This window comes from Ornithorhynchus anatinus, chromosome 21 (genome assembly GCF_004115215.2).
Source record: "Ornithorhynchus anatinus isolate Pmale09 chromosome 21, mOrnAna1.pri.v4, whole genome shotgun sequence".
Taxonomy (NCBI): domain Eukaryota; kingdom Metazoa; phylum Chordata; class Mammalia; order Monotremata; family Ornithorhynchidae; genus Ornithorhynchus; species Ornithorhynchus anatinus.
Window position 1 is genome coordinate 17,888,211 of NC_041748.1, and position 12,346 is coordinate 17,900,556.

At 47.7% G+C, this 12,346-nt stretch overlaps 1 protein-coding gene and 1 long non-coding RNA gene across 2 annotated transcripts in view; one reads left to right on the forward strand and one right to left on the reverse strand.

Moving 5' to 3' along the window:
- Positions 1-12,346, reverse strand: part of LOC100076768 (SV2 related protein) — a 43,587-nt gene that overhangs the window by 13,648 nt on the left and 17,593 nt on the right. Inside the window, exons 7-11 of the mRNA XM_029049303.1 lie at positions 10,483-10,546; positions 8,684-8,809; positions 5,704-5,832; positions 3,881-3,954; positions 1,539-1,615 (exon numbers count right to left, since the gene is read on the reverse strand). Coding sequence (XP_028905136.1) covers positions 1,539-1,615; positions 3,881-3,954; positions 5,704-5,832; positions 8,684-8,809; positions 10,483-10,546 — 470 coding nt within the window. The remainder of the gene's footprint in view (positions 1-1,538; positions 1,616-3,880; positions 3,955-5,703; positions 5,833-8,683; positions 8,810-10,482; positions 10,547-12,346) is intronic.
- Positions 3,240-8,761, forward strand: LOC120639066. The gene is made up of 3 exons (XR_005661245.1): positions 3,240-3,449; positions 5,799-5,927; positions 8,675-8,761. It is a non-coding gene; the product is annotated as an uncharacterized LOC120639066 (long non-coding RNA).

Here is a 12,346-nt window from a genome sequence, read left to right on the forward strand (position 1 = left end):
TTCACCGGAAATGATTAGCTCAGTCCCTCACCCTCACCTACAACACAGAGGTAAAAAAATAGCCAAGGTCATTTATTCATTCATTCATTCAGTCAGTCAATCGCATTTATTGAGTGCTTACTGAATGCAGAACACTGTACTAAGCTTTTGGGAGAGTACAAAACAATAAATAGATAGACACTGTTCCTACTCCCAAGGAGCTCATAGTGTCATTATACTCTCTGATTTCATATTCTTCTAGTTTTATGAAAGGCTTCTGTGATGGCCCCCCACGTAGATAAAAGGGAAATAATAATAACAATTGTGATATTTGTTAAGCACTTACTTTGTGCCAAGTATTATACTAAGCCCTTGGAGAAGCAGTGCGGCCTTGTGGATAGAGAGAGCCCGGGTTTAGGAGTCAGAAGGACCTGGTTCTAATCCCGGCTCCTCCACATCTCTGCCCTGTGACCTTGGGGAAGTTACTTCACTTCTCGTGTGTCTCCGTTATCTCATCTGTAAAATGTGGATTAAGATTGTGAGCCCCATGTGGGAAATGGCCCGTGTCCAACCTGATTACTTTGTATCTATCCCTCTGCTTAGAACAGTGCCTGGCACATATAGTAAGCACTTAAGAAATACCATTAAAAAAACCCCGCTAGGGTCAATCTATTGTAGTCAAGGCTTAACCCTGCTCATGGAACTTTATTCATTCATTCATTCAATAGTATTTATTGAGTGCTGACTATGTGCAGAGCACTGTACTAAGTGCTTGGAATGGACAATTCGGCAACAGATAGAGACAATCCCTGCGCAATGACGGCCTTACAGTCCAATCGGGAGATGCATTACCGTTACTGAATATGTATACCTATTAGTTTATATCTCGGAAAACAGTGACTGGCAAGGTCCGAATCCACCTCATCAGCAACCTTAGCAACAACCAATCACCGACCGCCACCCATAGACTTGAGACTCATATTTTCACAACCTTAACAGCAATCCATCACTGACCGCCACCCATAGCCTTGAAATGCAACACTTACGCTTCTTGTTGAAGACTTCTTTGGCCACAGACTATCCTCTGGATGACCCAGAGCTGATAATGAAGGTGCTTGGTGTATAATGAAGGGTTAACAAGATCCCAACAAACAGAGGCGGAGCGGCACGTGATATGCCAATACAGGGCACGAACAAATAGGACTTGAGGGGAAGAGTCGGACTAGAGGAAAACCCGTGGTGCTGCGTCACCCAGGGAAGCTGAACCAGTGGGAAATACAAGGTTGGGCTCATCCTCACTTCTCTGTCTTTAGCCACCAAACCGTCACTGACCTTTTTTGCACCAAAATGAATCAAAGGCTGGCCTAACCTAACTCATTACTTGGGATGTTTTCCCAACACTATCAGGGGTATTTTTTGAGCCCTTATTGTGGGTGAAGCACCTTACTAAGTGCTTACAAAGTGATCAGGTCAGACCCAGTCCCTGTCACACAATAAATATCATTTAGAGTGTTTTATTTTATTATTATTATTATGATGATGAAAGAGCAGATACTCACTGCTGCAGATATCTCCAGCTTGAAAGAGCTCCGTGGTTAACAAAACCAACCCATAGTAAGAAAACGCATTGGAAAACCTGTTGAAGATGAAAGAGAAATCAATCGATCGGTAGTATTTATTGAGCTCTTACTATGTGCAGGGAACCATATTAAGCACTTGGGAAAGGACAACAGAGATAGGAGGCACAATCCCTGACCTCAAGAAGCTCTCATAACAGTGCTCAGCACATAGTAAGCGATTAACGAATAACATGATTATTATTATTATCATTACAGTCTAGAGGAAGTTAGAATCGGAACCATGAACTGGAGTTAATCCTCTTGGCATTATTTCAGCCCACTATCTTTCACTGAGTATTTTCCAGCTCCCCAGTCCCACCGCACTTTTCATTCATTCATTCAATAGTATTTATTGAGTGCTTACTATGTGCAGAGCACTGTACCAAGTGCTTGGAATAAACAAGTCGGCAACAGATAGAGACGGTCCCTGCCATTTGATGGGCTTACAGTCTAATTGGGGGAGACGGACAGACAAGAACAATGGCAATAAATAGAGTCAAGGGGAAGAACATCTCGTAAAAACAATGGCAACTAAATAGAATCGAGGTGATGTACATTTCATTAACAAAATAAATAGGGTAATGAAAATATATACAGTCGAGCAGACGAGTACAGTGCTGAGGGGATGGGAAGGGAGAGGGGGAGGAGCAGAGGGAAATGGGGGAAAAGAGGGTTAAGCTGCGGAGAGGTGAAGGGGGGGTGGTAGAGGGAGTAGAGGGAGAAGGGGAACTCAGTCTGGGAAGGCCTCTTGGAGGAGGTGAGTTTTAAGTAGGGTTTTGAAGAGGGGAAGAGAATTAGTTTGGCAGAGGTGAGGAGGGAGGGCATTCCAGGACCGCGGGAGGACGTGGCCCGGGGGTCGACGGCGGGATAGGCGAGACCGAGGGACGGTGAGGAGGTGGGCGGCAGAGGAGCGGAGCGTGCGGGGTGGGCAGTAGAAAGAGAGAAGGGAGGAGAGGTTAGGAAGGGGCAAGGTGACGTAGAGCCTTGAAGCCTAGAGTGAGGAGTTTTTGTTTATGAACCTAGCTGTAATTTATTTATTTATTTATATTAATGTCTGTCTGCCCCTCTAGACTTAAGCTCCTCGTAGGCAGGGAATAGGTCTACCAATTCTGTTTTATTCAATCAACTGTAATTTTTGAGCTCTTATTGTGCGCAAAGCACAGCTCTAAGCGATATACTATATAAAAGAGTTGGTAGACGTGTCTAGAGAGAGCTTACAATCTACAGTCTGCAGACTAAAGAGAGTGTACCATCTAAATTTTACTGTATTGTGCTCCCCAAGAGCTTAGTATGGTGCTCTGCACAGAGTAAGTGCTTAATAAATACCACTGACTGATTGATTGATTGATTGATAGATTTCAGCCAATTCTCAGTTATTCCAAGGCTGCTTATCCAGCCTGTGGATTATCTAGGGCCCTTTGCTTCTTCTCTCTATTTTATTCTTTGGCCATTTCACTGTTCATTAGCCTTTCTGATAGAGGATGATCAAGGAAAGAGCGATGAGGTGAAATTTCAGTCAGACATCTTTGATACGAGTAAGAGGCTATGGAAGAAAAAAAATTGGGGTGCCAAATGAATGAGATTTTTGGATTAGTCGTGTATTCCACTTATCCCCATTGCTCTGTCTGTTGTTCAGGTGGTGCTGGGAGTCCAGTTTGTTCCAGTTCTTAGTGTGGGGTTTCGCTCTGCAATTTGGGGAGGTTCTCCATTCGGGAATAAAGGAGCATTCCTCCCATACTGCACTCCTCTCTGGATAGAACACAGTGAGACATCAGAAGAAATAGCCCCTAACGGACTCTACTTGGTAACGCCAAAGAAGATGTGAGCAATAATCGTGACTGGAAACTCCACGTAAGTCATACTGACGGCAGCGATTGACATTTGGGTGCTTGGGCGGGGGGCTTAGATGGCTGCCAACCACCGGTATCTTTTCCCACTGTATAATCTTGGGCCTATTCTTGCGTGGCTGTTGTTATTCATCTGCCGTCTGAGCTGGTGAGAGCCATATAATAATAGGCCCTGGCAGCTCCGGATTTGATTCTGCCTCCTTGATTCAGTCTGTGAAAATTGTCCTTTAAGAAAAACCACCTTGTCCCTGCTGGCTGTGCGCCAGGACAGTCTGTCTGTCACCGTGTTTTCCAGAAGCCCCTGTTCTTCCATGGAAGAAAAAGGGTCCAAAAAAGCTGGGGTTAAGTGTTCTTTACTTTTAAAAATAATTGATATCCGCTTTTTTTTTTAACAATGAAAGACAGTGGGGAGAAAATAGTTAAGGTAACTCTTACCATATAAACCACAGCAACAAAGTTGTCCATCTAAACTGGGGTGTAAATAGGTCCCTGATTTTGCCTCGGTCTTCCTGTTAAAAAAACCCAAAACAAGATAAAGAGAATGGTAGAAGAGACAAGGGGGAGGTTGCTTACTTGTTGAAAGAATGGCACTCATAAGGAGAAACAGGTGAATGGGTTTGTCCCCTTGCCTACCTGACTTTTTTAGGCCCCACAAGCAATAGAGCCTAGAGGAAAGAGCACAGGGATGGGAGTCAGATGGCCTGGGTTCTAGTCCCCGTTCTGACACTTGCCTGCCAGCGTGGCCTTGGGTAAGTCATTTAATTTTCTTGTGACTCAGTTTCATCATCTGTAAAATGGGGATAAGATCCCTATGCTCTCCCCTTCATAGACTGTGAGCCCCATGTCTGATCTGGGTAGTTATCTACACTAGAGAATTATTACTGTTATCTACTCTGGAGAAGCAGCATAGCCTAGTGAATGGAGCTGGGCCTGACAGTCAGAGGGACTTCGGTTCTAATCCCGGCTCTGCCACATGTTTTCCGTGGGACCTTGGGCAAATCACTTCACTTCTCTGTGCCTCAGTTACTTCACCTGTAAAATGGGAATGAAGACTGTGAGCCCCATGTGGAACATCAACTGTGTGCAGCCTGGTTAGCTTGTATCTACCTCAGCACTTAGTACAGTGCTTGGCACAATGTATGCACTTAACAAATACTATTAAAAAAAACCAACCTAGCCCTTAGCACTGTCTTGGCATGTAGTAGGCACTTCATTCGTTCATTCAATCATATTTATTGAGCGCTTACTGTGAGCAGAGCACTGTACTAAAAGCTTGGGAGAGTAAGTACAATATAGTGATAATTATGGTAATAATAATAATTTTGGTATTTGTTAAGCGCTATGTGCCGAGCACTGTTCTAAGCGCTGGGGGAGATACAAGGTAATCAGGTTGTCCCACATGAGGCTCACAGTCTTCATCCCCATTTTACAGATGAGGTAACTGAGGCCCAGAGAAGTTAAGTGATTTGCCCAAAGTCACACAGCTGACAAGTGGCAGAGCTGTGGTAGTTGTTGTAGTGGTAGTTGTTAAGAGTTAACTAGGTGCTGAAACAAGGAAGGCAGGTTGGACTCAATCCCTGTCCCCCATAGGGCTCACACTCTTAATCTGCATTTTACATATGAGGTAACTGAGGCCCAGAGAAATGAAGTGAAGTAACAATAAACAGAAACATCCCCTGTGCACAATGAGTTTACGGTATTATTATTGTTATTATTATTGTTTTATTACCTTGAGTTTTCAAGGGCGTGACATGGGACAGTGATTGTATCTCATCTCTTTATGCTTTGACAATTTTAGCATGGTGCTTTGCAAATAAAAAGCACTTAATAAGGTAGTCAGGTGATCAGTGGTATTTACTGAGTGCTTACTGTGTGCAGCACTATCCTGAGCTGTTGGGAGAGTACAGCATAGCAATATCAGGCATAATCCGGTACTACTCCTACTAGAACAAAACTCCTTCAGTCACCCTCAGATGACTCAGAGTATGCAAAAGGATCCCCCTCACCCCACAAAACTCCAAGGCGGCCAAGTGAGCTTTGTCTCACTTTTCCTCAGTCAATCCATCCCCCAGCCACCTCCTTCAGGATGCAGTGGGGCTCAGAGACCTCCCTCCGGTAGAAGAGGGTGGCTCGTCAGGCCCTAAAACGAGACCTTCCTCTTACCGTGGACCGAATTCACCCTCCATCTTCCTTTGAGGTAGCAGTGAAAAAAGCAAATTCTGTGGGGCCCGACACCGCCGGCCCCTGAGGCGACTGACCTGCCTGGAAATGACCAACTTTCCCAGAGGCATCGGCGCGCCGTTCTCCGTCGCGATTCTCTGGAGGGTGGCCATGGCCTTCTCTTGGTTTCCAGACAGGACATCGTATCTCGCGCTCTCCGGCAGCCACTGTCAAAAGAGGTCCATCGAACCACCACCCACCATCCGTCAATCAATCGGTCAGGGATCTGTCTTTACCGAGCACCGCGGTAGAAGATAATCAGGTAGGACACCACCCTTTAAGGGGGAGGGAGGACAAATGTTTATTCCCGGTTTTACAGATGAGGAAACCGAGGCCTGAGGTGTTCAGTGACTTGCCCAGGGTCACACGGAAAGCAGATGTCAGAGCCGGAATTAGAACCCAGGCCTCCAGCCTCCCAGGCCTGGGCTCTTTCCACTAGGCCAAATCGCTTTTCTTAGGGTTCTATCCAGTTACACCCATTTTCTTAAAAAGTAATTATGGCAGATGAACTTCTGCTATGTGACTTTGGGCAAGTTACCTAAGTCAGAGGGAGCATGGTGTAGTGGCTAGAGCCTGGGCCCGGGAGTCAGAAGGTCACGGGTTCCGATCACGGCTCCACCACTCATCTGCTGTGTGACCTTGGCAAGTCACTTCACTTCTGTGTGCCTCAGTTACCTCATCTGGAAAATGAGGAATGAGACTGTGAGCCCCAAGTGGGACAGGGACTGTGCCCAACCTGATTTGTTATACCCACCCCAGAACTTCGTACAGTGCCTGGCATGAAGTAAGCGCTTAATAAATACCATTATCATTAAGTCGTTTAACTTCTTCAGGCTTCTCTTTCCTCATGGGGATTCAGGACTCATTCTCTCTCCTACTTAGACTGTGCACCCCATGTGGCACTGGGACTGGGACTCAGTTGGTTATTTTCTATCTAACCCAGAGCTTAGAACAATGCTTGGCACATAGTAGGTGCTTAAGAAATATCACAGTTATAATTTTCTGTCAGCGGAATCACTGTAGAATCGTCGGCGCAGGCTCGAAAATTCAAGTTAGGGCAGCCTCTGGGGACAGAAACATTGCAGTTAACATGCAGGAATCAAGGCAGAAAGTGGGGGTTGGAGGAGAGGGGGAAGAAGGAAGTAGTGTGGCCTAATATTAATAATGATGGCATTTGTTAAGCGCTTACTATGTGCAAAGTACTGTTCTAAGCCCTGGGGAGGAGATCAGGTTGTCCCACATGAGGCTCCCAGTTTTCATCTTCATTTTACAGATGAGGTAACTGGGCACAGAGAAGTTAAGTGACTTGCCCGAAGTCACACAGCTGACAAGCGATGGAGCCTAAAGATAATGATCATGATGGTATTTGCTATAAGCGCTCACTATGTGCCAAGCATTGTTCTAAGAGGAAAGAGCATGGCCGTGAGCATGTTCCAAAGGAACAAAACCACACGATCTGGAGTGGGGGAAAAACAGCCTTCCTCAAAAGCATTTGATGAGCACTTACTCTGCGCAGAGCACTGTATCAAGCACTTGGGAGAGTCCCATTGTTGGTAAAAATTTATCCCTGCCCATGTAACTCAGGGAGACCTATACCTGATTGTATGCCGCTCCCATTAATAATGTTGGTATTTGGTATTTGTTAAGCACTTATTAGATGCAGAGCACTGTTCTAAGCCCTGGGGTAGATACAGGGTAATCAGGTTGTCCCACATGAGGCTCACAGTCTTAATCCCCATTTTACAGATGGGGTAACTGAGGCCCAGAGAAGTGAAGTGCCTTACCCAAAGTCACACAGCTGACAGGTGGCAGAGCCGGGATTAGAACCCATGACCTCTGACTCCTAAGCCGGTGCTCTTTCCACTGAGCCATGCTGCTTCAGATGATAGAATCCTTGTGGGCAGGGATTGTGCTTCCCCACTCTACTGTACTGTCCTGAGCGCTTAGTACAGGGCTTTGTACTAAGTAAATGCTCAAGGAATACCACTCATTGATGGTCTGAGTAAAATAAAATAATAGCTAGGTAGCTTAAAGCAATAGAGTTTATAGAGAGGTTCATCAGTGCTCAGTTCTTTTTGTATGCTTCATAACCTTCCCTGGTGATCGAGTTTTACCTTTTCAACGAAAGCCTAAGCTGCCACCTTCACACATAGATTTGCTCCCTTAATTCACCCCTCCCTCAGTCCCACAGCACTCATGTCCCTATCCATCATTTATTTATTTCTATTCACATCTGTCTCCCCCTCTAGACTGTACGCTCATTATGGGCAGGGAGCACTTCTATCAACTCTGTTATATTGTTCTCTCCCAGGTGCTTAGTACAATGCTCTGCACAGAGTAAGTGCCCAATAAATAATACTGATTGAGTGATTGATCTACGGGTTAGGGTGGCCACAAAATCCTTCCCGGGCTGTGCTTGGGTCCTGCCATGTCCGAGAGGGCAGGAGGACTTTCTCCCTCTTCTTCCAGCGGCTGCTGGTTCCCAGCCCTGGCTCCCAAGGCCCCCCCCAGGAGAAAGAACTGGGGACCAGGGGGAGCAGGGGGGAGGCACTCACTCTCCTTTGAGGTTGCCGGTCAAGAACTGATAGTAATAATACTAATGATAATGATATCTATTAAGTGCCTATTATGCGCCAAGCAGTGTACTAAGTGCTGGGGTAAGGACAAGATGATCAGGTCCCACCCGGGGTTCGCAGTCTAAGTAGGAGAGAGAACAGGAATTGAATCCCCATTTTGCAGATGAGGGAAAGGAGGCTCAGAGAAGTGAAGCGACTTGCTCAAGGTCACCCAGCAGACCAGCGGCAGAGCCGGGATTAGAGCCCAGATCCTCTGACTCCCGGCCCGGGCTCTTTCCGGTAGGTCCCGCCGCTTCTCTGAGAAGGGAACTGCAACCTCCCCTGGAGGCGTCAGCCCTCGTCTCTGCTCTTGGGATGGTGTAGGGTCCCCCCTTCGCCTCCCCACCCCGGCCCAACCACCACCATGAATAGCTTGGTTCCACCTGCTCCCCAGGATACCTACGAAACAGAGGATGGCGAACAAGAGCAGCGGGGCAGCGGAGAGAAGGAGCAGCCATCGCCATCCCAGGCTGGGCATCACAAACACAGCCAGGAGGACTTCGAACACCGTGCCGATCGCCCAGAAAACCTGCCGCAGAAGAGCACGCGTCAGAGACCGGAGGAAGAAAGCTGCCGGCTCACGGCCCTCGGTCACGGCACCGACAGGTTCCAAAGCAGAAGGGGCCTCTGGGTGGCTGCTGTGGAAACAGTGGGTGAGATGCCTAAACCAAGCCCTCTTTGCCTCATGGGATCGATCCCTCCTATCACTACTAATTACAGTACTTGTTAGGCGCTTATTATGCGCCGAGCACTGTTCTAAGCACTGGAGTAGATACAAGTTAATCAGGTCAGACACAGTCCCAGTCCCACATGGGGCTCACATTCTTATCCCCATTTTACAGATGAGGAAACTGAGGCTCAGAGAAGCAAAGTGACCTGCCCAAGGTCACACAGCAGACATATGGCGGAGCCGGGATTGGAACCCAGGTCTTTCTGACTCCCAGTCCCGGGCTCTAATCCACTAAACCACCCTGTTTCGCTGCTACTAAGCTCTGAAGCTATTAAGCTTCTCTACTAAGCTCTTACTACGTGTCGACCCTTGGGATGGCTACGATTAAATCAGATCGGACCCCGTCCCTCAAGGGGCTCACGATCCAAGAGGGAGGAGAGAACACAGATCTTATCCCCATTTTGGAGATGAGGAAACTGAGGCTCCGCAGGGCTAAGCGACCTGTCCCAGCTGGTCAGGGACAGAGCCGCGATGAGAACCCAGGGCTCCTGGCTAATACCAATCAATCAGTGTTTACTGAGCACCTACTGTGTTCAGAGTACTGTACTAAGCACTTGGGAAAGTACAATATTACAAGGTTGGTAAACATGACCCCTGCCCACAAGGAGCTTGCAGGATAGAGGGGGAGACAAGATGTGAATATAAAGGGTGGATATGTACATAGGTGCTACGGAAGTCAGGGTGGGGTGAATAGCAAGTGCTTAAATGATACAGATCCAAGTGCGTCGGTGAGGCAGAATGGGGAGGGAGTAGGGGAGACGAGGGCTTGGTTAGGGAAGTCCTCTTGGAGGAGATGTGATGTTAACACGGCTTTGAAGGTAGGGAGAGGGTCCACTGTCAGATACAAAGAGGGAGGGCATCCCCGGCCAGAGAGAGGACGTGGGCAAGGGGTCAGCAGTGAGATAGGTGAGACTGAGACACCATCAGTGAGGACGTTGGCATTAGAGGAGCAAAGCGTGCAGGCTGGGCCGTAGTAGGAAATCGGTGAGGTAAGGCGGGAGGGAGAGAGCCGACCGAGTGCCTTAAAAGCCGTTGGTAAGGAGTTCGTTTGATGAGGAAGTGGATGGGTAACCACCGGAGGTTTTGAGGGAGGGGGGAGACATGGGCCGAATGATTTTTCAGAAAAATGATCTGGCAGCAGAATGAAGTGTGGATGGAAGTTGAGAGAGGCAGGAGTCAGGAAGGCAGAGAGTAGGCTGATGCAGCAGTCGAGACGGGATCTGATGAGTGCTTGAATCAGCTAGGGAGCAGTTTGGTTGGAGAAGGAAGAAAATAGCCCCGAGCTCTTTCCACTGGGCTATGTTGCCTCTCCGAAGAGCCGCGGGGGGGGGGGCGGGGGCGTGGGGATTGACCCTCACCATCACCATCACCTGTCACGGATTTGCCCACATCACCTGTCAGCTGGCAATGAGAGGGCTAGGTCAGTGGTGAGTCGCTAGTATTAGCCCCAGGGTTTCAGAACGGGTCCTTACCTCTATCAGCAAAATGCATTTGCCTCTGGCTTTCATTGGGAGGAATTCGGCATACAAGGTGACCCTTCGGAAAACAGATACAGACAAAAAAGTGGTGGGGATTAGCATTCCGAGCAAATCAAAGGTATCAGACAGCCTGGATATTCAGTTTATTTCCTCTGTTAAAGTAAATGGGAATCACGTACCTCCTCTCTGCATCCAAATGGTTAGAGGAAGCAGTAATCTTTGAACGTGGAGACACAGAAAGCCCCCAGGGCCTGAAATTCCGCAGCTTCAATCAATCAATCGACCGATCACCGATCGCATTTATTGAGGGCTTATTGTGTGCAGAGCACTGGACTGAGTGCTTGGGAGAGGACAATAGAACAATAAACAGACATATTTCCTGCCCACAGCGAGCTTACTGTCTAGAGGGGGAGACAGACATTAATAGAAATAAATCAATTACAGATGTGGACATAAAGGACTGTGGGGCTGAGGGAGGGGTGAATAAAGGGAGCGAATCCTAGAGCAAGGATGATGCAGAAGGGAGTGGGAGAAGAGGAAATGAGGGCTTAGTCAGAGAAGTCCTCTTGGAGGAGATGGGCTTTCGGTAAGGTTTTAACGATGGGGAGAGTAATTGCCCATCCGATATGACGAGGGGGGCCTTCCAGGCCAGAGGCAGGATGTGCGTGAGAGGTCGGCAAGAAGATAGAGAAGGTGGAGGTACGGTGATAAAGTTGGCATTCCAGCAGCCACCGCCACAGGCTTGATTTAAAGAAGAGCGGTTTCTTTTTCTCAATTGATTCTTTCCTTCTAGGCTCATTCACTCCTCGGGCAGCTCAGTCCATCAGAGGGATTTATGGAGTGCTTATTGTCTATACAGCCCAGAACTAGGCACTTGGGAAGGTATAATGCCAAGGAGTTAATAATAACAACAATAATAATAATAATGGTATTTGTTAAGCACTTACTTAAGTTACAGTGCCAGGCACTGTACTAAGCTTGGGAGTGAATACAAGCTAATGGGGTAGGACACAGTCCCTGTCCCACGTGGGGCTCACAGTCAAACCCCCACTTTACAGATGAGGTAACTGAGGCAAAGAGAAATGAAGTGACTTTCCCCAGGTCACACAGCAGACAAGAGGAGGAGCCGGGATTAGAACCCATGACCTTCTGACTGCCAGGCCCCTGCCCTATTCATTGAGCCACGCTGCTTCTCTTGGAGTTGGTAGAGTTGGAGCCCTGGAAAACTAAGGTAAAATCCTTTTGGTCCCATATGGGGTCAGTAGCCTCTTATGGCTACTTGTTTCTCTCCAATGACTGATTCCCCGGGGGGAAAAAAGCTGTGTGGGATACTAGATGGGGAGGGGCTTCGGCTCTTGGTCCCAAGATGAGCCAAACAGCTTAAAACCCCCATGCTTATATGCATAAATCTGTTCCACTGAAGACAAACATCCTCATGATCAATATTTTCTGAGGACCCACTAAAGGCGGAGCAGGTGTGCGGCCTCGCGCTGTCAGAAGCATCTGACCTTTGACTTGTTTTTCATTAATGGTGACAGTTCACAATGAACCAACCACAATCCCTTGCCAACGACACGCTTTGCGAGACAGGCTGCCTAGCACTGTAAACCTGTCAGCTCTCTAAACAGTGGTTACTACGTTTACCTGAACACAGATATGCTGGAGGAGATGGAAAGAAGGCTTGAGACCCAAACAACTGCCCTACAGAGAGCTGAAATGGGGAAGCCGGGACCTGGCGAGGAGATGGGCATTTTAGAGCCACGGGAAACAAAAGCCTCAGCAGACACTGCTACATATCCCAGCCGAAAACTGCCGAGAATAGACCAGCATGGCACACTGCAATCAAGGTAGGAGCGGC